Raw genomic sequence first — 27,389 nt, 5'->3', positions numbered from 1 at the left:
TCCTAATGTCTTATCATCTCTGCTGGAAGGAGGCAGCCAGAGGAGGTCTCTCACCCCAAAACTCGGTGGAATTCACTTCCGAGCAAATGTATGCAGGGGATCGGATTGCGATGGATATTCCTTTTTTAAAAAAATTGTTACAGGAAACAATAACCTTGGTACTGAGGGGTGTGGGCACACGCTGGATCGTGCCTGGCGACCACCAGTGGGACACTGGCCAATGTCTAGTAAGGCTGCTGGTTTTCTTCTAAAGATAGGCTGGGCAGATCTCAGCCTGCCGGTCCAGGCAGGTACTTTCGAAGCAAGGGAAAGGATGCTTCACAAACACACGCACAAACACACAATTCTTGGCTTACAGATCAAGTGTGGTTAGTGTGCTGCAGCAGTGGCAACTTGAATAAAATATTGGGGGCCGGCAGGTAAGCCCTGCATAATCGATCACAAGACCTGGTGCTCACACACCATTTGAATGGCAATGCTATCAACTGGGGGGGGGCAGCCCCCTCAAATATATTATGGGAGGGGAGCCGAAGGGTTCTTGGCCCTCTAAGAGTTGTCTCCTATGGTGTGCTGGACCTGAAACCTCCACTCAGCCACAGAACTTCCTTTGGGCATAGCTGTCAACCGTCCCTTATTTGGCGGGAAACTCCCTTATCCCAGTGCCGTGTCCCGCTGCTGTCCCAGATTGATGATGTCCCTTAAATTTCCTGGGTTTCATGCTCGCCCGGCTCGGGAGGGAAGCAATGGCTCGGGGTCCTCTGCCTCGAGAGAGCGCGCGCATGAGCTGCCGCATCTCCGTCTCTCCCTTTTCCCCCTCAGGGGCGCATCGTGAGGAGACGGGTGGCAGCAGGCGGGCAGGCGGGCAGGCAGCCCCTCTCTTGCCAGACTTCCGCCGCGCTGCCAGGGGAAGCCAGAGGCGGCAGTGGCGGCTGAGGAGGCGGCCTGAGGAAGGAGGAAGAGGAGGGGATGAGGAGGGACGCAGAAGGGCGGCACTTCAGCAGCTGCGAAGGCGCCGAAATCGCCCCATGCCGGGCTGGCGGGCGGCGTGGGCAAGAGTCTCTCTTCCTCCCTCTCGGGCAGGGAAGGGCCGATGGAACTCAGAAGCTAAGCAAAATCCCTTATTTTGGCTGCTGATCCCTTATTTTCGAGGCTGCTGGTCCCTTATTTTCAAATCTGTAAGCTGACAGCTATGCCTTTGGGTGACTTTGGGCTGCCCAGTGACCTACCTCACAGGGTTGTCGTGAGGAGAGCAACGGAGAGGCGGGGAAGCAGCGCACTCTTTGGAGGAAAGCAGCGGAACGCATATTAACAGGACGACTACTAGATCTCGAAAATGCGCACACTGCCTCTTCTTTGGAGCGCGCCCTGGGGGAGAAGAAAACCAGTCTTATACAACTGGCCTGATTAGATGATTAGACTAGCCATGATCTTCTCCATCACTTGGAGGGGGCGTTTCTAATTCGAGTTGCCTCTGTGGGTCGCAAACCCAGCCCTCCTTCCACACACACACACACCCTCCTGGCGACGGTGCCTGTGTATGTTGTGCGTCCTGACTTCAGGCTGCTGCGCGCCTCGCAGCGGGTCGGTGCCAGCCTCTCTCCCCACCGCCCTCCTCCCCAGGCAGGTGGAGCAGCAGCAGCAGCAGCAGCGGAAGGGGAGGAGAAGAGGACGCTGCAACCTACTTGAATAATTGATAGGCTGGGCTGCCGAGCGGGGAGCCAGCAAACGCGGAGGAGCAGCCGGACGCCGGGCTCCCTGCGCCGCCGCCGGAGCTGCCACCCTCGCCCCCCGCCAGGCCGGAGATGCCAGCGCTGCGCGCAGGTAGGGGGGCTCGGCGCGCCTCTCTCCCGCCGGGCTAATTAGGGAGGGAGATGCGGGCAGTGGCCCCCGGTGGAGGCGGCGCCTTTGGAGACTAAGTCGGGCACGTTCCTGCAGAGCTCCAGGAGCTTAATGGAGCCTCCATCTCCCAGGGCAGTGTACCCTTGAATGCCAGTTGGCCGGCACCCCGGTTGCGCGAGCAGCTGTTTGGGTGCTGGGAAACTGTAGGGGGCTGCCAAACTCGGCTGACCTCCGAGCTGCCCTGGGAAACACCCCCCCCCCAGCAAAGGCAGAAGGATGGGTGGTAAGTGGACTGGTGGATCCTGGTAAGGAGGCTCACAGCCCAGTAGGGTCGGCACCTTCTCTTCCCCGACTCATTCCTCCTTTTAGAGCATTACAGGCAGAAGTGCAGCAGGGGCAGGGGCTTCCTACTGTTGGGAGCCTGTGCTGTTTGAAAGCTGCACCAGTTGTATTGCTGCCTGCCACAACACTCTTAGCAGGCATAAAGTGAGGGAGAGTAGTGCAGGCAAATTTCTGGTACTGGACGTGTCGGCTGAGGGAAGGTGGGAGGTAGATGTCCACATAACCGGAGTAGTTAGGCTTGATATGAGCTGGGACTCAGCCGGTTTGAGCACCGGCACCCATCTTCAGCGGTATGGCTCATCAATGCTGGATATGGGAGAATTTTTTTATTTTTAAGTGCCTTTCTGAGCATGTGTAGAGTGCCTTTCTCTCATTACTGAGTAGCCCCCAAATATATAGGGCTGGTTGGGTGGGGGGCCTGAAGGTCAGAGGTCATGACTTCCAGGAAAAAATGGAGCCCCTGGCATATTTCTTCCTGCAAATAGGCACCACGGAGCACAAGTAGGCTGCAGGCATACCTGGCACTTGGCAAGACCTGTTTCACTTCTGCCTGCGCCAGAGAGCTGGCTACGCTGAGGTAGAGGTTGCATCTTTGTGGCTCCCTTAATACTGGCGGCGATTCGCAAGAGGCTCTTTGTATATCTGTGCATCTGATAGTGGATATCATCTGTTTGGTATGTGCAATTCGGATCTGCTTCTATTTCCAAGCGTTAAAAAGAAACAACAGAATCTGCACTTCCGTGGTGCCGGCTGGCGTTTAGCTGCTGCTATGTGCCATTGTGTTTGCATGCGAGAGAGGCTGTATTCCACAGAGGGGTAGCCATGCTAGTCTGTTGCAGCAAAGACAACAAAAGAGTGCCGTGGCATCTTAAAGACCCAACAGATTTATGGTGGCACAAGCTTTTCTGGATGAGAGCCCTCTTCATCAGCTGCATGGTATTGCTATTTAAGTTGGCAGATAATATACATGGGCACAGAGGGGATTCCTACCCCCGCTCCCGTCTCTTATGTCTCTCATCAGACTTGCAGGTCTTTAATGTGACTCATTTCATTGATGGATGGTGCAGAGGATCAGTCCATGAAATTTGTCTAGACTTCTAGACTGGGAAGTAGGAGGAAAAAGCATGCTCAATTGTCTTTTTAAAGTTTATTTGCTTTTGGCTGTTCGATTCAGAAACAAATTAAAAATTGCAGCTGGGAAAAAGATACGAGAACAAGTCATCCAAAAACTAATCCTGGAGAAATACGTGACATTTTGCAGCTGACAAGTTTTAAAATAAAAACACTACTTTTTTCTTGTTTGTTTGCTTGACAAAAAAGCACCACCTTTCAGCAGAGGTAGGAAACCCTATTCAGTTTCAGAGATAACACAGCAAAACATGTAGAGGAGAATATCTTCCTCTTTACGGCACAGAACGGTGTCTCAAACTGAAAGGAACGTTGCGATAATGTCCATCAAGTACGGCAGAGGGCAGCTGTTGGAACCTTAGCAATGCAAAAGCAGATCTCAGTTTGGAATGACAACAAAACGTAGACTGGTCCCAGTTAAATAATGTTCAAGGCTGTGCTAAAATTTTATTAATTCATAACCAGGGTGCTTCATACCAGACTGTGCAAAAATTGTATTAATTCATAACCAGGGTGCTTCTTTAAGAATGACTACTGAACATTAAATTCTCTCTGCTGTTAAATTCCAGTTTAGCAGCTGGCAGCTTGTATTCAGGCAAGTAATTTTAAAGAAGGAAATAGGGTTGCTTGGGAGTAAATCCCATTTAATTAAACTGGACTTGCTTCTGAGTAGATACATACCCTGGGCCTGCTTTCTCCTCCTTGTTCAAGGCAATCTATCCTCAACTGCGCTGGGGGGAGGGGATTCCAGGAGAGAGGGTGGTTGCTGAAGACCACCTCAGGGTCTGCTCCAGCTTCACTTACTTCTCCTGGGCCACCTACCATCAGTCAACCTGTGGGAAGGATCCTAAATATGCTAAAACTGTTTACTGTGTTTTAAAAATACCGTATGTAATTGTAAGCCACCTTGAATGGATTTATATCCTCAAGGGCAGCATATAAACAGACATAACGATAAACAAACAAACAAACAAAACAGTTATATAGAATTGCACTGTAAAGTGGTTTTCTGGGCTCCCAAGGACAATTAGAGGAGTTGGGTTGCAACTGCTCTTGGAAGGCTCCCAAGGACAACCTGCAATTTGACATACATTATAGTTGACAAGACACTGATATATTTTCATCTCGGCTGAAGATGAGTTGGTGCACCATTGTGAGAGCAGAATGCAGGACTAGTTATGGGCCTTTAATTGATCCAAGAGGACTCTTGCTATGTTCTTCTTTCCAGTTTCAGTTCGCCACAACACTCTCAAGATGGATCTTGGGGTTTTGTTTTGGAAATGTTTCAGATCTGAGGGTCTACAAATGCCCCAGACTACTGCCCCATGGAAGGTGTGCAGGAATACTTGCTTGCCTCTGTGGATACTCTAAAAATTATGAACCACATATATGGATTTATCCATTTTCATCTGAGCTAGATCCAGTTGTGTTTTCTAGTTATCCAACTAGGGAACAGGATTTCCAAATATTGATGAGTTATGGCTTGCTTAATTTTATGAGTCAGTGTGCTTAACTTTGAGCCCCAAAGCATCAGACCCTCCAAGTGTCCTGTTTTCAAGTGACGTCCCTGATTTAGAGAAGCCGTTCCAGTTTATTATAATAATAATACTTTATTATTTATACCCTGCCCATCTGGCTGGGTTTCCCCAGCCACTCTGGGTGACTCCCAACATAATATTATTATTAATAATAAAGTGATAAAACACCAAACATTAAAAACTTCCAGGCCTTCAGATGTCTTCTAAAAGTCAGATAGTTGTTTATTTGCTTGACATCTGATGGAAGGGCAGGCACCACTCTCAAGAAGGCCGTCTTACTGATTTGATCTCGGAATGTCCCACTTTTCCTTAGGATGTCGCTATTTTCATTGGAGAAATGTTGGAGGGTATGAAACATTATTTACTTATTATATTTTGCCTTTCCACCAAATAGTGCTCAAGATGCCTAGGAGCAATATAAATATTCACCTTAGTTTTGCCATAGTTTACGTTAAGATCATTTTTTTTACAGCAATATCCACCTCAGATGGTTAACTGTTGTTATAGCCTACTCTTGCATAGATGAGAGAGAAGGGACTGCATTGGTTTCTCTAACCATCCGTTGGAGCAGCCTTGCTCAACCTGTGGGTCCCCAGATGTTGTTGCACTACAACTCCCATCACCCCAGAGCTCAGGGATGTTGGGAGTTGTAGTCCAACAACATCTGGGGACCCGCAGGTTGAGAACTGCTGTGTTGGAGGAAGGAGAGAGCTTGTTATCGCCAAGTGCACCTGTAGTTTCATTTATAGAAAAGGTTAAAAGAAATCGAGCGAGACTGCATTCTTGTTTTACTCCCCAAGTGATTGGCATATTATTTGCTAATAGCCCAGAGGCTGCTGTCTGAATATAGAACTTTTTTTTTAACAGTTGGCTATCTAGACTGGTTCAGAAAAGGCTTCCCTCAACTTTTCCTGAACCATTGTATCAAAAGCAGCCTTTAAAAATCCTCAAAAGCAGCATACTGTGTAAGGCTGCCTTCTTAATATGAAGTGCATTTATTTATTCAAGGTATAATAAGTCCAACATAATTGTTCGAAGTAGAATACACTAATCTGAAGCTAGAAGACATCAGGGTTGTATCCAACAAGGTAATCCAACTTGTGCAAGGGCTTTTGCTTGCACAATCGGACTTCCTTTCCTCTGCTTCTTTCGCCCCATCCAATCTGTTCCAGTGGTTCCCTCACCCTCTGGGACGCAGGGAGAGAGGAGCTCATGGATAGGAATTGCCATTGTGAAGGTGGAAGTCCTTGCACTAATGGAATTACCAGGTTGGCTAAAACAAGAGATGTCAAACAATTATGTTAGAAATGGGAGTGGAAATTGCCACCATTTGCATATTCATTAGGAATGGAAATTATTCAAGCAAATACAAGAGGTACTTGCTATTGTTGGTTTTGAGTCCACAAACGTTACCGAAATCACTGTGTTATTTTCTGCATTGTGTTTGGCGCTTCCCTTCCATTGCAATACACTGAAGTTAATTATGTACCTAATTAATCAAGCAAGAAGAATAATGTAGGCTTTACTGGAAGCTGAAATGTAGCAGAACGGGAACAGCGCTGATTGCGATGAAAACAGGACGGCCTGGAAATTACTGCCTCCTCACATCCCTCGATACAACCCTGTATCGGTCTGAGTCTTTTGACAATTTCAACAACTGATGTTTGGCTTAGAATTTTGCTGTTATGTCAGTCAAGCTAATAGGTCTATAATTAGAGAGCATAATACAATTATAATAACCCCGAGTGGAGAAGATTTCTTAAAGACTTGATGGAGTGCATCCCTGGGGCAGCTGTGTGCTCTTCTTTCTATCTGATCTGATTGTTAGAATATTAGATATTATTAGAATATTAGATATGAGAAGTTTTTGAACTGACACCTTCAGAATTCAGTGGCTTGGCTGCGCCCAACCATCAGTTATTTTCTAAGATTCGCGCAATCTACTTGAAGTTTTTTTTTTTGCTTTTTAGAAGATCCTTCTCCCTGCCATTACCCAAGTGAGAGTTGCATTGTATTCCCAGTCTTCAGCAGATTCCACTCCCCCCCCCCCCAGTTTACGGAAGCCAAGCAAGCAGCAATGCTTGGAGGAGCGCTCCCACTGAGTTTGGCAAGAGCTGGAGTGTTCCTGCATGCTGGTGGCCGATGGGCTCCCTCCTGCCCTGGGGGAAACGGATCAGCAACGCTTGGAGGAGCACCCTGACTCCAGCTGAGTCCAGTGAGAAACCAGGGTTTGGTGGTGGTGGAAGTGGGGCACAGTGGACGGAGCCAGGAGGCAGCAATTCCTGTTTCGCCTCAGGTGGCAAAATGGTATGGGCTGCCCCCGTAAGTTATCTTTTATGACAGGCATGTCAGGGGCCTAATCCAGCCTACTGGTCGATGAAATCCAGCTCAACAACTTTGGGGTAAAATTGTAAAAAAAAGCTCAGCTACCTCATTCCAAAAAAAGCTCAACAACTTCATCAAATCTGGCTCTTTTTGAAAAAGTTTGGGTACCCCTGTTTTATGCAGTTTGTCCACCATCAATTATTGTCTCATGAGGAATCTCTCATAAGCCTAAAATACCTAATGGAGGCATCGTGCGGGTTCTTTTGTTTTGGAAATCCTAGGACATTTGCTAATGCAGGTAAGTTTCCTTCACGCGAGAAGATGTTTGCCATATGTCCTCTTTTTCCAGGACATGTCCTCTTTTTCTTGGGAAGAGTCATCATAGTACACATTGGCAAATGTGTCCTCTTTTTTGCGCTTCAAAATACGGCAACCCTAGCAGTGCTAATCTTTAAAGTATTATCAGCTCTGCAGGAGCAAATTCAAGCCCCTTGAACCCGCCCTCCCCCCCCCCCATGATTTCTTCACAGACAACTGTAAAATTTATACTTCTTCGCTGAAGAAGTCAAAGCAGTCAAATTGTTTCTCTCTAGGTCCCAGCCAAATTTGGGAGTCATGGTCTCTGCAGCAAGTAGTAGCCAGCCATTAGTGCCCTTTGAAGAATCATCATTGGCTATTTACTAAACAAAAACTTAGAGAAAAAGATCATGGCATCTCATTTGATGGGCATGGTGATAAAATTACCCCTCATTGTTTTCTAGATTGCCACTTCATTCATATTTGTTGTTATTTTAATATGCTATAAAAGGACAAATTCTGTTCTTTCCACTAAACTGGATTTCTCATCTGCATTTCTGTAATTTTCCATTCTTTCCTGCAGGAACATTATGTAGGAGTAATTTCCACTGAAATTACTGGGATATTCTACTTATAAGGGCTTAGGTTATGTAAACTGAAGTGACAGTGCGGAATGGCAAGATATATGGATCTGCACATTGCAGCCCTTGACAACCTGTGTAGTGCACTGTGAGCCAATAAATTTCTGGTTCAGTAGGTTAAGATATTGAGTAAAGATAAATGATAGAGGGTAAGGATTTGCTGAATTAACCATGGGAACTGGAATACAAAAAAGGGGGGTGTGAGGAGGTCAGGAAACAAGTAAATGAAATATAAGACATGAAAATATTGATTCCTTTTTAACTTCTATTTTTCTTTTTTTTACTTTTTATGTATTTTGTCTTTGTATTTTTGTATCTCTTTTTCTTTTATTATTGTTATTCTTTTTTATTTCTTATTTTTAATTTTGTAACCTTTTATTGTCTGCAAAATTTCAATAAATATCATTTTTTTAAAAAAAAAATTCTGGTTCAGATCTCACTTGGGGGTCTTAAACAGTCCACTGTTTTATGCCTGTGCCCCCCACCCCCGGGCGGGTTGAATATTTATTTACTTTATAGATTCCCACCACCACCACAATCTTCAAATAAAATTATTTTCAGGGCAGCATTATGAAAATAACCACTTGGAGAATTAGTTTTCCCTCATAGCATGTCGGCTTGAGGTAAGCGTATGCATTACTTCATTTTCAACAGGGCTGGCCCAAGAGATTTTGCTGTCTGAAACAAAGAACAAGATGGCATCCCCTTCTATTCCATGTAACGCCATCAGGATTGATAGTTGTCTTACTTTTGCCCTTGTGATGGGATAGCATCCTCCACTGCACTGAGGCAGCGGAACAGTTTAGGGGATACTGGCTAGACGACCCAGCACATACGACTCTATTCACCAACATGTTGTTGCTGCTGCTGCCTACCCATAGACCCTTTTATTATTTTGGAAGAGGGTTATCTTGGTTTTGGACTCCTAAAAATCCTGTGGAAATTGTGCAAGACTATTAGAAGGCAGCGGAAATTCTATTGATTCCCATCTGTCCGGATGTTTCTCATCCATGTCCAGTATCTTAAATTACCACTTTGTTTAATATTTAATCCAGAATGTCCTGCTGTTGCTGTGGTATCTTGTGGACCATTCTTGTTCTAATGAGATCTTACTCATTCTCGTTGGCAGAGGAAAATAAAATTCACATAGTTCTCTTGCTGCTAAATGACTACTATAAATTTAATTGGTGGTGACTCTGTTTTAATTATCGGTATTTGCTCATTTTACTTTTTGCAATGATGTGGCTCATAGCAATAAAGCTGAGGCAGGGAAACAGGGAAAAAATACCTCAAAGGGATTTTATCATCAAGCAGTAGGATCGAGATTCAAGAAGCAACTCCTCTTGCAACAACCCTATGCTCACTTAACCTGGGAGTAAGCCTCATTGACCATAGTGGGTCTTATTTCTGAATAAACATGCATTGTGAGAGAGGAAATAGGGAAAGGCTGCAGAACCATTCACAAGAGGCTGAAGAGAAGTGAATTGATATGTGTCAGGCTTGTTAATAAGGCATCATTGATATACCAGTCCCTGATTCCCCCTTCAGCAGCGCACAGACTATTTTCATACCTGGGCTGAGGAGTTCAAAGAGATCAAGCTGTTACTAAGGACTTTTGATGTTCCTTCTGAAAAATGAGCAGGGGAAAGTAGCAATCAACCAATCAATAAAATTCTAACAAATTTCAGTAGAAAAACTATGGGGGGAAACTCTAGTTCTCAGTGGCTCCATTCACACACAACTTAGCCATTATTTTAACATGATATGTTCAACAAACCACAAGTCTTCTCATATACGAACAAAGAAGCCATGGCTTGTTTCTCCAAACCTTGCTTTGTTTTCCAGCTTCTCTTGCCTCACGGTTTGGTAACCTGAAGAGCACTTGAGGTGGGGTGGCTAGCTATAAACAAACCATGGTTAAACAAGATTGTTAAGTTAGAACATAAACCATGGCTAAAACACGTAATGGTCCTTAAGCCAGCAACAAACCATAAGCTTATTGTGGTTTCGCGGAAAACAAACCATGGTTAGTATGCTAGGCTGAATACGTAGTCATAGTTGGGCTAAGGACACTAGGGCTTAGCATTACGTATAAACCAGGGAACTGAGGTGGTGAACCAGGGGTTGCCAATATTTTTGGGCCCTTGAGTGAATTTGAAAGTTTGAGAGACCATTGTGGGCACTTTCTCCTGTGGTAGCTTCTCCCGCCCCTCAACAGACAAAAGATAGAATATGTTTCATGTGCACATGCACACACTATTTTTCTATGGGGGCTGGCTAAATGTTGGATCCAGCAGAATTAAAACAAATTTGCATGGGGTCCACCAAAAACCACCATCAAATCAAAACTTGTTTCAGCAGACTGCAGAGGGGAAAAAAATCACAGATCTGATGCTTGTGAGCACCACGGAAACATTAATCCCAGCCAGGCATGAATCCTGCTTGATCTCCATGATTTTACATATTTTGACTGAAAAATCTCTAAAAATAATAAAGCACAAAGCACATCTTTGGACACAGGTCATTTGATGGTGGTTCTGAGGGAAAAATTATGAGGATCTGTAAGGATCCATATTTGTGTACGATGGCATTGTTGGTAAACACCAGATCTGCAGTTTGATGGCTCAGGCACCAGAGACAGGTGGGATCTGCATTTCAATGGTGGTTGAGGTGGCAGGGCGAGGGGGATAAACCCTATGGGAAAAAATGTGATGCCAAGGGGATCTGTTTTGCTAGATTTGACTTGTGTGTATTTATGTATGCATGTGCTTACACACTCCCCCCCCCGACATTTCATATTCTCTCTCCTGATTCCTGTGGCACCTCACTTTCTCCCCTCTGCTCCTCCTAACTGCTATTTTCCTTCTCTCCGTCTCCCTGATCACTTTGTTTCCCCTCCTGCCCTCTCAGTTGCTCCAGCTATTCAAGAACTGAACTGATCCTTGAACAACACAGAGCTGAAAGTGGAATAGGAGCAGCATCACACTTCCTCCTTCCCCTCTATGTTCTTTTTGAGAGAGAAATGTACTGTATCTATAAGCACCTCAGGACAAAGCCGGCGGTGGATAAGGGCTGGCTTGCAAGGGAGGCGGGCGCACTCAGAGGCTTCACAGGCCCCTGAGAAATTGTGAGGTTCCCCGGGTTATTTGCAGTGAGGAGGGGATGTGTTATAAATGTGCTTTAAATAAATGGTGTGCACACAGCTGTAATCACTGAAGGTTACTCTCCTAAGACCAGTGCTTTTTTTCTTTAAAAAAAAAGTTTCGGGGTACTCTAATTTTGACGCAAGAAAATCACCATTTTATAGTTCAGATCGGGGAAAATAAATACAGTAAATGGGCAAAAGTACAAAGATCCACAAGATGTTTAGGGGTATGCGTACCCCCAGAAAAAAGCACTGCCTAAGACTCTCCATATTCCTCTCCATGTTCCTCCATATAAAAGAAATAACCGCCACCCCAGCATTTAGAAAACTTGCATGTTAGTTTTCTTCAATAACGGCAGTTGTTTTGGTTCCTCCCAATTAAGTTTTCAGCCCAGTTTTATTATTATTATTATTACTCCAGGAGATTGCTTGCACCAGGGAAATGATCATTCTTCTGGACTTCTTAAGAGCATTTGATATACAATCAACCAGGGTAACTTTCTGGGCCATGTCACATGAATGGGTGTAGGGGGCTGTATTTGCAGGTGGCACCAGTCAGATGGGTGGCGTATAAATAATAAAATTCTTCTTCTTCTCCCTGGAGGGCAGGAGCAGACCCGGAAGATGGTGTTAGGAAGACTACTAGTTTGCTGTTTTGTCTTTGGCCTATACAGTTCTTCAGTTTTAACCTTGTCCTCTGTGCCGCTCAATGTCTGCATTAAACTGCTGAATAGTGAAGTTACACTGAGACTGGGCATAGTCTTCTACGTGGATCTCCTGGTGATCTGGCTCGTTTTCTTCTGCCATAATAAAGATAGACAACTAAATTGTTCCCTGCTCATTCCTTGCTCCTCTTTCCTCTTGCCAAAACTTCTCAGGTCATCTCCCTTTTGTAACATCATGCTACAAACCACTATAGTATTGCTGTTCAAACAACAGCCCTCGACATGCAATTATAAGCATGATGTTTTTTCATGGAGATCTGGATTTCCCTGCCAAGGAGATGCTAGGTTTTCGGTTTTCCTTCTCATTTTCCTCTTCAAAATATTTGCCTACTTCATTTCTTGCTTTCCCTCTCTCGCCTTCTTCCTTGGTTGTTCTCTAGCCCTCCTGACAACCTGCCGTGTCTCCCCAGGAGTTTCCTGCCCTTGCGCTGTGTAGATCCAGCCCTAACTGTGAGCTGTTCTTATTTTTGTCATTTGAAGTGTGTCTCAGGAGAGCAAAGGAAATAGCAGTTTAGATTTGGAGGATTTTTTTGTTTTAAAGCAAGGGGGATAGTGGTTTGGGGACGAATCCTGCAGCCTCTGGAGACAGGGTGGCGAGTTTATGCTGGCACAGAAAGAGAAGACGCCTGTGCTCAGGAGGCCAAACAAACCACAGTCGGCAGAGAGACAAGGATGTTTTCTCGGAAGCGTAGCTTTACCTTTGGAGTCTGTGAAGGGTATGTACCTATACAGGTTCTGGCTGACCCTGTTGCATGTCCTTCCTGCTGCATCTTCCAGGAAAAGAAGGGTGCTGGATTTATTTTGCATTTACGAAAATTTGGGGGAACTTCCAGAAGAATGAGGGGTTCCTCAAGTCTTTTGGGAAGGGGAGTGAGATGGATTGCTCTCGCCTTCCAGCATGCAATGCCTAAATCTTCAGGTCTTCCTTTCCCCCCTCTTTCTCCCCTTCCTCTTGGTTTTCGAAAAGATGTCTTGTTGTACGCAGTTATTTCCAAAGACAGGGAAACAGCTGAGCCTCCATTTCTCACAAGACTTTTGCTTTCAGAGCAGAAAAGGGGAGTTCTATAGACCCACAGCTGAAAATCGCATCTGGAGAATAGTCCTATCGGTACCGTGGTATTCTGTGGAACGTGAAATGCTAAATATTTCACTGAAATTTCATAGGACTTGGGCAGGCCTGTCACCAGAAATATTTCAGTGAGGGGGCCTAATGGTAAACTGGGAGAAAGGAGCGTTAATGCAGAGTAGCCGGTATCAATAAACAAGTATGCTCAAAGTTATTTGATGTCGATGTAGTAAAATTAAATGGTTATAAAGTCTAAATATATAAGTACTTCATGTTTGACAGTAATCCCAGTGTTGCTCTACTCTCTTAGCAGCCAGAATATTGGGAAGTGAGAGCAGTTTTATTCCCTATTGAGCAACTAAGAGTGCATACACAAGGTACATTTGAAGCACATTTTCCTCCTCAAAGAGTTCTGAGCACTGTAGTGTGTTCAAGGTGCTGGGAATTGTAACTCTGTGAGAGGTAGATTACAGTGCCCATATTTCTTAGAGGGGGGGAAATGAGCTTCAAATGTGCTTTAAAGGTGCAGTATAGATAAATTTTGCCTACACATTTCACCCATATATTAGCATAAGAAAAAGAATCACATCTCTTTCTCCACCTTCATGAAATAGGAATATTCCGGGGAGGGCCTGGAATATCCCTCAATTCCCACAGGCCTCTTGTGGTTACAAACCTGGATTTTGGTTTATAATAAGGGTATCTGGAGTTTGCGAGTCACAGGACTGTATTATGGCTAAGGTTGTGAACTGTGAGGCAATTCAAATATCACTTTAACCACAAACTCAGGAAGGGGAACCTATGACCTTCCAGATGTGATCGGAGTACAACTCCCATAATTCCTGTCCATTTGCCATGCTGGCTTTGTCTGATGGGTAACATCTTGAGAGCCACAAGTCCTATCCACACACTACCAACTTAATAGCATTTTAAAACCACTTTAATAGCATTTTTAAACCACATGGCTTATCCTCAAAGAGTCCTGGGAACTGTCCTTTAGTAAGATGCTGGGAATTACATCTGTCGCTGTGTCCTAATTCCCAGGATTTCATAGGAAGAATCATGATTAGCGTGGCTATATGCTATTGCTCAGCCTTGCAGCTATATAATAAGGTGATAACTTTAAATAATGTGTGTGATGCACTTTGAACACTGAAAAAGTGTCATAAAATGTTTATTATATATTGTTATATAAGGCTGTCAATTAGATATACCGACCAGTAAAACCACATTCTGGCAGTTTTCACAAATACTTAAAGACTTGAGAAGCTAGTATACTTAGAGGTAGTACAACAAGGGTTTTTTATTTTCTATTTTGCTATTGGCTCTTCCCATCCTTTACTCTGATCATTCCGTGCATCAAGGCTTCCCCTCCTAGCCCACCTTGGCTCCAGGGCTCCAGTAATGTTTCAAATCCAAGCTAGCAACTTTAAAAAGAACTGCAATAGATTTAGAGCTTGCCTCTGGGATTTGTACCTGGGTGACTTTTAGTTGTCCAGCTGTTTTGGCTTGATTTCCCAGATGTTTTAAATCCACATTGCAAAGCAAGCAATGAGCAACTTAATTTGCATAAGACCCTAATTATTAACCCATGTAAATGAATTGTGATTATGTGTGCATCTTTTCCTGTGCTTATTTGTTTGGGAGGAATGTTCAGGTTCTTTCAGGAAAGCCTCTAAGTGAGTTTACTGGAAGCAGTAATTACCCCTTGCTGTGCTGCCTCTATATTACCGTCTTTCAGTATTACCATCATCAGTGAGAAACAGATGTTGAAGGGAAAACTGATTTCTACCTCTGCATTGTGCTTCTATTAATGCAGAGAGATTCTCAGAATATCTCAGCTGCAGTTTGGTCACTTAAGATCAAACAGAATGCATGTCACACTGAGTCTCAGAGTCGCCCAGTCCCTAAAATGGTAATGGTACCAAAAGTGGGAAGTTGTGCACCCTGGCATTCTCTGTGCAGCCGAGTCACACTCAGATACAGGTCTTATAAAACTAGATGAGTTCTCTCATTGTTTTGGTAAATGGCCTCCAAGAGTATTCCCCAGCTACTGCTAATGTTTATTGCCCAAGGAGTTTGTAACTCGCTATTTACTGTCATGTGACTTCTGGGATCAGGGTATAATTTATTTTACATGGCATTCCTTATGCTTCTGTTTCTTGTTAAAATTTGGAAAGACTCTGCTATTGTATGGCTAATCAAGGAAGATAATTTATGTCGTAAAAGCTCTTGGGGTCCTGCAAACACATCTTACTCATTCATATACAGTGGTACCTTGGTTCTCAAACACCTTGGTACTAAAATAACTTGGAACCCAAACACTGCAAATCCAGAAGTGTGTTTCCGTTTGCGAACCTTTTTCGGACGCAGAACGTGCTCTGATTTGAGTGCTACATTGAGGTCTGTCTGTTTTTGCTATTTATTTTGCGTTTTTGTTTTTGCGGCTACTGATTGATTGTGTGACTGCAGTACATTGTTTATTGTTTTCATTTTATGGATCACTGGTCTCATTAGATAGTAAAATTCATGTTAAACTGCTGTTTTAGGGGTTGTTTTTAAAAGTCTGGAACCGATTAATCCATTTTGCATTGCTTTCTATGGGAAAGTGTGCCTTGGTTTTGGAACACTTTGGTTTTGGAACGGACTTCCGGAACGGATTACATTTGAGAACCAAGGTAGATGCGTATAGATACATACACACATACACACACGTAGTGAACTGTTGGACTAACAGCAGGTCACCAAAAGAAATATATGCTATGGAAGTCTGTTGACTTAATTCTCTTTTGGGAATTGTTCCAAGCCTGTTTCTCTTTCACAGAACTCACATCTTCCCTTTGTAAAACCTACCGGTGTGATTTCTAGGATTTTTCTCTTTTCTTAGCAAAGCAGAACACAACACTTGTAGTTCAAGTTTATGCTAATACTCAGCTGTAACCAGGCATGAGGAAGAAGGGATCAAGAATTAGCTGAGCCAAGTCAAAGTGATGGAAGACCGGGAGAGGTGTTTGTGTGGAGTCCTATTTGGACATAACAAGGAAACTGCAGTGGAACCACCGAAGGGGTAGAAGGAATAGCATGTGGCAGCTTGGCTGCCAGTACTAAAATGGAAAGTGGGATGCAGCAGTAGGCTGGAGGGAATTTTACAAGTAAAAGCATGGAAGTAGGATCACTTAGGATTCACTGTGAACACTGTCCTAGAGGATTTCTAGGTTAGCATTAAAAAACAACAACTTGATTCACTGGGCAGATAAGCCTGGTACTGTTTTCTGTCCGGAGTTTCTGGCATATGCTTATGTGGAAAATACTACAAACATATACCTGTGTTAACTGGCCTGATCAGGGGCAGGGTGGGGGGGAACGGGGTGTTATATTTCTCAGTTATCGTTGAGATTTTGGGGTTTGGTCTTGAACCCATTGTCAGCTGCGATATTTTCTTGGAAATATAATATGATGATCATTCTCCACTGATTTTGAAAGCGTGGGCCAAGGGTCTTACGAAGTGCAAGCATAACAATTCTTACGCTTGTAAGTAAAGGTGGGTGTCAACATCTGGGAGGGATAGAGGATCAGCCTGCCACATTGGAGATTTTATGGTGCTCCGATTAGAGTTGTCTCCTTTTCATGCAGGAGGACTGATGAGGCAGAGCGCTGCATCAGTGACACCTTAGATTCACCTGTCCAGGATCCTCAGGCTGCCCTTAATCCAGCTGTTCAAAATAAGGTAAGAGGCTGCAGAATCCTTCTTTAAAAAACCAACAACTAGAATCCTTGCAGTCAGGTATTCAGTGAGTAAGGGTGTGGACTGAATCAGCTCTCTCAACCAACTGGTGTGCATGTAGTCCTGGCCAGGGCCGGCCCGCCCATTTGGTGAGGTAAGGCAGTTGCCTTACGCAGCAGATCTTGCCTCCAGTGAGTGTGCTGCTCACCACCTCTGCCACTGCCTCATCTCCACCCACAAATGTCTGCTCCTCCACAGCCTCCTTTTACTCCCCCACCACCTTCGTGGGGAGGTCTGTGAAGTAAGACGTAGGGAGCTGTGGAGGAAGAGGTGGTGGCGGTAGGTGGAGTGGCATTTTCTGTTTTGCCTGAAGTGGCAAAACGTTCTGAGCCAGCCCTGGTCCTGACTGTTGAATTGGACTGGTGAATTGCACAAACACCACTGTTAATTGGTGCAGGTCTCCTACAGCTAGGGATATACAGAGAATCCCTTTTCAATACACGTGCGGCCCCTTGGTTAGATCAGAACAAGTAGCAAGGGTTGTGCTTTTAGATGGGAAAACTTCTAGACTGGTATGGAAACTCTTCCTCAGATAAATTACTATCTGAATAATAAAGGTGATACTGATGAATTGCTTTTTTAAAAAGTGAAAGATTCATAAATCACAAGACCTTAGAATATGTGAGTACTATTTTTCCAGTCTGGTTTCTGAATAATTAGAGTTTATGCAATAGTTTTTCTTTCATGCCTATTTCTGTAACAGTGAAGATAAGTATTTATTTTAACATCAGTGATGAGAAAGTCTCAATCTTATGAAGAGCCTTGCGGATTCAAGTTTTGGGGCACGTGTAAAGGGCAAAATATTAAGCATCATATAATTTCACAACGGAATAAAAGTCTCATCATTTACAGAGACCTCGATCAAAATTTGTGACCTTGGAAATTCATTTCTTATTTCCTGTTATTTCTCACAGGCAGTGGATTTGTTTGAAATGATTGAAAAAATGCAGGTATGGTTTGCTTATTCCATCAAGTTTCAGCTTTCTTTGTGCTGACTCACCTTCTATGCATTAAATCTGCTGTGAGATTGTACCTCCATTGCAACACTGCTGTCGTGTAAAAACCTGCTGTCTCTCATTCCAGTCCTGTCCTGTCCTGTCCCACCCCCCCACCCCCAGTTTTACAGCACCTTCTGCTAACCAGTCTTGTTTACCTCCATTCAGAAAATGTATTTATCTCTTCCCCTTGTTATAAGAAAAAAACCGCTCCTTTTCCCTTATGGGGTATCCAAGAGCCCATATAGAGTCCTTAAGTGGGTTCCCTATTGGTAGGAGAAAATAACAGAGGCCAAACAGAGTATATTGCAAAGCAAAGCAGCTGGTAAGCCTGATCTTTATTAACTGTTGCAACAGGGTCCCTACTCACCACACGCACGAGGGAGAAGAGAACCCAGAACAATGGTGCATAAGCCCTTATATAGACTTTTGAAATTGCCCACCCTGTAGCCCAAGACCAGCCCCCCTAAAACATCATACATACATCACAGAAGGAGGCCGTCTACAGCAGAAGTCCTGTTTGCGAGGATACTTGATATTGGTCACTGATTGCTTTACCTGGGCAGCCTGGCCATTGTTTTGTGTTGGCAAATACTTTAGTTCCTGAATCCAGGTCACAGGCTCACCCTATTCATACACAAATACACCCTTAAGACAGGATTTGTAAGCAAAAGACAATGGGGAGCCTTTCCCATTTCCTTTCTCCTAACAGAGAAATATTTGAGATCAGTTTCGGAGAGTCAGAATGACTTCAGGATTGCTCTCCTGTACTATGTCAGACACGTGGCTTATATACTTATACAGTGGTGCCCCGCAAGACGAATGCCTCGCAAGACGGAAAACTCGCTAGACGAAAGAGTTTTCCGTTTTGGAGGTGCTTCGCAAAACGAATTTCCTATGGGCTTGCTTCGCAAGACAACAATGTCTTGCGAGTTCCTGCTTTTTTTCCCTCCCCCCCCTTTTCTAAGCCGCTAAGCCGCTTATCAGCTGATCCGATCAGCAGATAAGCCGCTAAAAGTCGCTAATAGCGCTAATCTGCTAATCCTTCAATGGGCTTGCTTCGCAAGACGAAAAAACCGCTAGACGAAGAGAATCACAGAACGGATTCTTTTCGTCTTGCGAGGCACCACTGTATATGTGTTTGCCTTGTATATTTATGAACATTTCAATTATTTGACACCTAAGAATTCTTACCACACCTTGCTCCTGCTTGTTACAACTGGGGTGGGTTTCTTTCCGCTGAGCTTCTGTTAGCTAACGTTCATTTGCGGCCAAGGATGTATACACTTAACCCCACGGTTCTAGGGATGAAATATTTCGTAGGAGTGCCTTGGCATCCCTGCTCTGCCCCACCCCCGGCTGGAGGCTAAGTTCCTATTGCCAGTTGGCTCAGAAACTGCAACAGAGGCAATAACTAAAAATGGCACTCCGCAGCCTATATGATTTGTTGATTGCGTCAGAGAACCAGCAGCGCCAAACTGCTGGTGGTGAGGCAAGAGCTGGCAATTATCTAGTTGCTAGGTGCCGGAGGCCGCATGCACAGGAGCTCTGACGTAAGGAACATGTGAAGCGAAATCCCCCTTCCCTGCCACCTGCCGTGCCTGCTTGTGTTTTCTTCTCTCTGTTGTCACTATGTGCGGCTGTTTGTGCTAGCAAAGTGAACTCAGCATTCTCTCATTATGCCGTGTTAACTTTCTCTTTTTTATTATTTAACAGAACTTGCATTCTGCTTAAGTGCAAAAAAAAAAAAAAAAAATTCCCAACAGCGTCTGAGCAACAGATAGATAGATAGATATAGTTAAAAAGATCAAGGTTAAAACGATGATGTGTTAGAAGCTAAAATTACAGATTAAAACACATAGCAGTTTTACATGTCTGGGTAAAAGGTAAAGGGCCCCCCTGACCATTAGGTCCAGTCATGACCAACTCTGGGGTTGTGGCATTCATCTCGCTTTATTGGCCGAGGGAGCTGGCGTACAGCTTCCGGGTCATGTGGCCAGCATGACTAAGCCGCTTCTGGCGAACCAGAGCAGCGCACGGAAACACTGTTTACCTTCCCGCCGGAGCAGTACCTATTTATCTACTTGCACTTTGACGTGTTTTCGAAATGCTAAGTTGGCAGGAGCAGGGACTGAGCAACGGGAGCTCACCCCGTCGCGGGGATTCGAACCGCCGACCTTCTGATCGGCAAGTCCTAGGTTTGTGATTTAACCCACAGCGCCACCCGCATCCCACATGTCTGGGTACACTCATGTAATTAAAAGAGTTTTTATCAGAAAAGTGTACGGCAAAGGTGTTTGCTACCTGGATAATTGGGTACACACACCTTACCTTTTAATATTAAACTCTCAAGTCTAAGAGGGGGAAAGGAAATGGAGTAACCAGGAAGGATTGGAAAACTACGCTGATACCTGTCTAGGTGTCTTGAACAGAAACAGTTAGATGGGGAACACCTGTGTGTATGGATGCCTCTATATCCAGCAAGGCTTTAACTTGATGTTTGGACTGTGCAGAACATGGATTGATTCTGACACCTGGATGAGAGGGGAACATTTGGGAGCAGTTTTGGTTGCAAAACATCATGCACTTTCCCTTTCCTAAAGCAATGGATCTCAGCCAGAATAAGACAGAATGAGGTGTAGGGGCTCCATTCTCCTATTGCTTACAGTATTTTAGATTATATGATGTGATTATTTCCCAGATTCACCTGTATTTCTGATTAGTTTACTCCTTCTACACACTGAGCGACTATTGTTATGTAAATGGTGAAATGGGCTTGTGTGTCCTAGGTGTGTATGCCAAAGGCACAATTCCTTTTGCTTTGCAAACAAGGGAGTTGTTTGTTCAGTTTGTGTTGATGATATTCTACAGTTAATTATTATGAAAAAGTAGCAACAACAGGTATGCTGGCAGTTCTCTTTTTGCAATTTAACTTTGGCCATATCCAGGAGTAGGGCTTAAAACTTTGTTGAGAATCTTGCTCTCAGCTGCAGAAATCTGAACTTGTGTTGCAAGGGTGGGTGGGTTGGCAAGGGGGATATTGGCATCAGGTGGAGGGGAAAGGGGAAAGGAGAGACATACTGGGCTGTGCAGTTTCACTCTGCCTTTTTCTCTGTCTAGAAAAGTCGTTTGGATGAGCAAAGGTGTTCACTTCCAGCTCCACTCAAGGTCAGTTCAGCAATTATACGACTGAACCCTCCAATGGAATTTTAGTACTAAAAATGACAACTGTAAGAGCCGATCCTCACATTGTCTTTATAATGCATGGTATAAAAAGCTGTTTCCCAACATCCAGAGAGGGATCAATGAGGCCCAGATAGGGCTATGCATATATGATCAAGCTGGGAATCAGGAGCAAGACAGCAGGGCTGTGTTTTGCTCCCAGCTGAATTGCAGCTTTGAGTGTGTCCCTGTATCAGTGAATGGCAGCCTTCCACTTATGTAGGTTTCAACTGTGGAGCCAAGGGACTAGGAGGTGAGCCAAACTAATGTAACAAATATATGCGAAAGAGATGGGAATTGCAAGGATAGGGAAGAGCTAATGCCAGAGGGATTTCAAGACAGGGAGCTGGGGGAATAGTCATTATATATATAATGTCATTTTATATATATATATATATATATATATATATATGCTTTCGTAGATTTTCACGGGTACAGGAATGCAGGTTTTGGTGTCTTCGGGTGTCTTCCCGTGTAAGAGTTGGGGTGTCTAGGCGACGTTTCGACGAGGTCTCACTCGTCATCTTCAGGCTGGTGCTTTCGGCTTCTTGTTACTGGAACAGAGCAGGATCTCAGTGTTTGAGTTCCTATAAATACTGTTGAGGGGGTGTGGTGTATAGCCTCCAACGTTCTGGGCAGAGAGGAAGTTCCCAGGTTAGTGTGTCTTTTCTTCTTTTGTTCATTAATTACTTGAGGGATATCTTGAGTGATTTCTTGAGTGATATTCTGAGTACCACTTAGGAGGGTCATTAGGTGTGGATTAGTTGCTAAAGCTTTCGTGTCTTGACCTCTTGACCTTGTGAAGAGTTTTTTTCTGAGAAGATGGCTGTACTGCACTTAGTTGTGCTCTGGCTTGGCTTCGTGTATAGGGGCGAGCTGTGGTTTTGTGCCCTGTGCCAGCCAGATCTGTGTAGGGATTGCAGGGGGGTGCAGCATCCAGAATCTTTCAAATGTGTTAATCGCCAACGGATACCAGCAAAACAGGGTTACGAAGCTAATCCAAAAAGAAACACCCCCCAAAAAGCAAGACACAGAAGAAAACAATGGCATGGCCCTCCTTCCTTATATCAAGGGCACTACAGATAAAATTAGCAAAATCCTCCATAAACACAATATCAAAACAGCCTTTTGCACCAACCAAAAAATAGCCAATATCCTCAGAAACCCCAAAGATAAAATCCAGTTAGAAAACCAAGGGGTCTATGAAATACCCTGCAAAGTCTGCCCAGCCACGTACATTGGACAAACAAACAGACGAATAAATGCACGTATCGCAGAACACAAGAATGCCGTCAAAAAAGAAGAAAAAACTTCCTCTCTTTACCAACACATGAAAGAAACAGGACACGAAATTAATTTTTCAGATTCCAAATTGCTCTTTAACATGGAACACCACCACAAGAGAATAATCATGGAAGCCATCGAGATAGAGAAACACCCTCACAACATGAACAAGCGTGACGATACGTCCCGCCTGCCAGACATCTGGAAAATAGCCCTCCCCACAAAAACCGACACCAGAACCAGAGGCACACAGAACGCCATCTCCAATCAACCACACCAGACCCAAACCCAGACCCTCTCCACAGATAAATTACAGACACCATCCAGTAGCCAAACCATAGTGGCACCTCCGGATGCTGCACCCCCCTGCAATCCCTACACAGATCTGGCTGGCACAGGGCACAAAACCACAGCTCGCCCCTATACACGAAGCCAAGCCAGAGCACAACTAAGTGCAGTACAGCCATCTTCTCAGAAAAAAACTCTTCACAAGGTCAAGAGGTCAAGACACGAAAGCTTTAGCAACTAATCCACACCTAATGACCCTCCTAAGTGGTACTCAGAATATCACTCAAGAAATCACTCAAGATATCCCTCAAGTAATTAATGAACAAAAGAAGAAAAGACACACTAACCTGGGAACTTCCTCTCTGCCCAGAACGTTGGAGGCTATACACCACACCCCCTCAACAGTATTTATAGGAACTCAAACACTGAGATCCTGCTCTGTTCCAGTAACAAGAAGCCGAAAGCACCAGCCTGAAGATGACGAGTGAGACCTCGTCGAAACGTCGCCTAGACACCCCAACTCTTACACGGGAAGACACCCGAAGACACCAAAACCTGCATATATATATATATATATATATATATATATATATATATATATATATACTGTATTTATATATATATTTATATATACTGTCATTATATATATATATATATATATATATACACACTGTATTATCCACAAATGCATATAGTTTGGGTGGAAGAACTGAGAGGCCCAATTATTATCCTTACAGTGGTGCCTCGCAAGACGAAATTAATCCGTTCCGCGAGTCTCTTCGTCTAGCGGTTTTTTCGTCTTGCGAAGCAACCCTATTAGCGGATTAGCGCTATTAGCGGTTTAGCGGCTATTAAAGGCTTAGCGGCTAAAAGGCAATTAGCGGCTTAGCGGCTTAGAAAAAGGGGGGGGAGGGGAAAAAATCGCAAGACTCGCAAGACTTTTTCGTTTTGCGAAGCAAGCCCATAGGGAAATTCGTCTTGCGAAGCGCATCGAAAAACGGAAAACCCTTTTGTCTAGCGGGTTTTTCATCTTGCGAGGCATTCGTCTTGCGGGGTACCACTGTATTTGGACTCAGGAGGCAGGGATGCATGTGATAGAATGTTGGAAGCCTATGCATTACTTTGCAATTTGCATAATCCCCAGCTCCTCACCCCCATATGACCTCTTTGGGTTTTCAGAGAGAAGAGGAGTACATCCCATACCCAAGCATCCATGAGGTGAGTCGCAGCAAAACCAACCAAGATTTGAGTTCAAATTTATTCGTTTTTTTAAAAAATGAGGTTGGCTCACGTACACTCTCAAATTGTGGATCAGGTGTTAGTTTGAACTGACAGCATTTAATGACTCCAAGCCTTCATTTGTCTTTGTACTAAGACTTGTTAGGAGACCCCCTATTCCTTTTGATTCCTAGAGTTCCCTGGGAAGAGGGATTGGTTGTTAAGCCACTCTAGGAATTGTAGCTCTGTGTGAGGAATAGAAGAAGAAGAGTTTGGCTTTGATATCCCGCTTTATCACTACCCTAAAGAGTCTCAAAGCTGCTAACAATCTCCTTTCCCTTCCTCCCCCACAACAAACACTCTGTGAGGTGAATGGGGCTGAGAGACTTCACGGAAGTGTGACTGGCCCAAGGTCACCCAGCAGCTGCATGTGGAGGAGCAGAGATGCGAACTCGGTTCACCAGATTATGAGTCTACCGCTCTTAACCACTACACCACACTAGGGGTCTCCTAACAATTCTCAACATCCTTAATGGAACTGCTGTTCTCAGAGATTCTACAGGGGAAGCCATATAACTGTTTAAAGTCATATGTTACTGCTTTAAATGCAGGTGGCGGCTGTGACTGGATGGCCAGACCACATTCTACCACATTCTACCATTCTACCATTTTTTAAACGGCTTCACCAGTTCCTGTCATTTCCCACCTGAACCTGTCCTACTATTAAGATCAAAATTTGATTTGCTTCTCTGGGTGCTCGCACTATGTTTTTGATGACAGGGGAAAGCTCATTTTCTGTGGTAGACTCTGACCAGAATAGAATCTGAACTTGATTTTGAAGGTTTACTTTTGTTTCAGATGTGTGCGTGCATGTGAAATTATAGATTGGATTCATTTTAATATTTCTGTGCCGAAAATGTAACTGATCTGTAGAAAAGATTTGTAACTGATCTGTAGAAAAGATTTGTAACTGATCTGTAGAAAAGAGTTTACAACCTGAAAAAGAGACAATGCATGTTCTTTTGTAAACAAAGAAAATCTTTAATAAAAACTTTTTTTTTTTAAAGAGAATTCAACAGATCAAGATTTGTTCTGTTTTGATTCTCTGCTCGTGTCCGATCCTACAACATCTCTCTTTCTGGACAGGTGTTACGGAGAGGGCGGCCCTACCCTCTCATTATCTTACCCCAGTTTGGGGGCTATTGGATCGAAGGGACCTCTCACAACCTTCCAATCTCAGGCCCAGAATTGCATGACCTGCCATCCCCTTGCAGTGGCAAAGTGAAGCTGGAGTGTGACCCAACAGCTAAGTTGTACCGCAAGCACTTCCTGGGAAAGGTAAGAGAAGTTCTGTAGCTCCTGACTGCTCATCTGCTACTGAGCTGGGTTCAGGGTCCTTGTATCCATTTACAAAGCCCTGAACAACTTGGGTCCTGGGTGCCTTAAGGGGTCACCTGAACCCTTATATCCTAAGCTAGATCACTGATCTCATCTGAAGGAGTGTTTCTGGTTGTCCCTTGAGTTGGTGAGGCTTATTTGACATCAACATGAAGATGAAACTTCAGTCTTTGTGGCCGACTGCTGGGGACATACAGCAGGCACCTTCTGAACTATGGCCTTGACCATACTTCCACTTGTGCCGTGCCTAGAAAGCATGGGTCTGAGCGGTTCTCACATTTGAAAGTTGCCCACTTTCCAAGTGAAACCCCACTATTTAGCAATAGATTGGAACAAACGGGAACCTGGGGGAAACTCGAATTGCCATTTGTTCCAACTGAGTGCTAAAGAGCGGTTTTCCCCAGGGGAAAGCAACAGAACAAGGGGAGGTGTGGAAAAGCCCTAACTTCCAAACGTTTGCTGAAAACATTTATTTTATTTTATTTTTTGCATGCAGGGCTATGCAGACAGTCTAGGAAAATGTTTACCATAATAGTCAGCTGGTGATCTGTTTTAATGTTGTGTGGTTTTTATTGTATTACACTTGTTGTAAAGTGCTTTGATTTTTTTTGGGGAATGAAATTGCGTCATTAAAATATTTCAAAATAAATAAATACTATTATTTTATTGGGCACACAGGCTTTTAAAATTTATTATATTCATTGCCTGCCCTTCTCCTTGAAGTCCCAGGGTGAGTTACATGTGGAAAAAACTAGTACAATAAAACAAAACAAAGAAAAACTGTCCCACTGCAAAATACCATACATATCAACAAAACCAGATTTCAACCAGGAGAACGGTAACAACCTGAGTACAGTTGCCAAAGGCCAGGTAGAAGAAGAACATTTTCTGTGATCACCTAAAGCTACAAAGAGATGGTGCCAAACACATCACAATTACCGTATATTTCTGTGTATAAGTCTAGGTTTCCCCCCTAAAAAATAATGTCAAAAATTAGGGGGTGTCTTATACATGGATACATCTCCCCCATTTTCTTAAATCTGAGTCCCCCAAAATAGGGGGCATCTTATACATGGGGGCGTCTTATAGACGGAAAAACAGTAATTTGCTAGTTTAATTGTTAATTATTGGTGTCTTCTGATCAACTTAATATTTTGTCAATTAATCGATGAAGATCAGTTTTAATCAATTAGGTGTGCCTTAAGGGCACACCTTTTATTCCAGACTATTTTAGAACCAGTATAAAAATGAACCAAACAGAAAATACTATCTTATGAAAGTATTTATTTACGAAAACACTAATTTCATTAAAAATATCCAAGTGGTATACAATAATTAGGGACGCGGGTGGTGCTGTGGGTAAAACCTCAGTGCCTAGGACTTGCCGATCGTATGGTCGGCGGTTCGAATCCCCGCGACGGGGTGAGCTCCCGTTGTTTGGTCCCAGCTGCTGCCCACCTAGCAGTTCGAAAGCACCCTTAAGTGCAAGTAGATAAATAGGTACCGCTTTATAGCGGGAAGGTAAACGGCATTTCCGTGTGCTGCTCTGGTGCCGGCTCGCCAGAGCAGCTTCGTCACGCTGGCCAGGTGACCCGGAAGTGTCTTCGGACAGCGCTGGCCCCCAGCCTCTTAAGCGAGATGGGCGCGCAACCCCAGAGTCGGTCACAACTGGCCCGTACAGGCAGGGGTACCTTTACCTTTACCTTTATACAATAATTATATCTACAATGAAAACCACCGATCACTGTGGAAGAGGGGGCAGCAAAAGCCTTGTTTCTATATGTTGGAGCATCCATTGTATCCTAAGTATGGTCAGCTCAGAAGGGGATGGACGGGGAACAGACACAGCACAGAAAATAGAAAAATGACATAAAAATGGCAGAAGCTATATCCCTGAAAATACCACCAGTATTCAAAGATTGTGTCCGTGATGCTGGAGAGAGGCAGTGAACTCATGACACACCCTCAGCGCACACACCTGCATTACTACATACAAAGCAACATGGCAATGCCTTCCGCCCCAATTCAGCCTACTAGGACTTCCCCTGTCTCCTCTCATATTACCTCAAGGCAGTCCAGAATTCAAAATATTACATGTGCCCAGTGGCTGCTAGAGGAGGAAAAGAGTCTCTTGCTTCTACATCCCTTATTCCA

General features: G+C 44.1%; 1 protein-coding gene across 7 annotated transcripts in view; it reads left to right on the top strand.

The window, feature by feature from the left end:
* Positions 1 to 1,537: 1,537 nt before the first annotated feature.
* LOC308576660 (rap1 GTPase-activating protein 1-like) overlaps positions 1,538 to 27,389 on the top strand; it is a 48,214-nt gene continuing 22,362 nt past the window's right edge. For 3 of the 7 annotated variants that reach the window (XM_081176355.1, XM_081176353.1, XM_081176351.1), the window contains exons 1-6: positions 12,467 to 12,696; positions 16,680 to 16,773; positions 17,745 to 17,780; positions 20,946 to 20,993; positions 23,799 to 23,837; positions 24,984 to 25,175. In XM_081176355.1, coding sequence (XP_081032481.1) covers positions 12,653 to 12,696; positions 16,680 to 16,773; positions 17,745 to 17,780; positions 20,946 to 20,993; positions 23,799 to 23,837; positions 24,984 to 25,175 — 453 coding nt within the window. In that variant the 5' untranslated portion in view covers positions 12,467 to 12,652. Of the gene's footprint in view, positions 1,822 to 12,464; positions 12,697 to 16,679; positions 16,774 to 17,744; positions 17,781 to 20,945; positions 20,994 to 23,798; positions 23,838 to 24,983; positions 25,176 to 27,389 lie in introns of those variants that run through there. The other 4 variants (XM_081176354.1, XM_081176349.1, XM_081176352.1 and 1 more) reach the window with 3 other exon arrangements.

The sequence above is a fragment of the Podarcis bocagei genome (assembly GCF_964188305.1).
Source record: "Podarcis bocagei genome assembly, chromosome: 17".
Classification (NCBI taxonomy): domain Eukaryota; kingdom Metazoa; phylum Chordata; class Lepidosauria; order Squamata; family Lacertidae; genus Podarcis; species Podarcis bocagei.
Note: the sequence above shows the minus strand (reverse complement) of the source record. Positions and strands in the feature narration are given on the sequence as shown.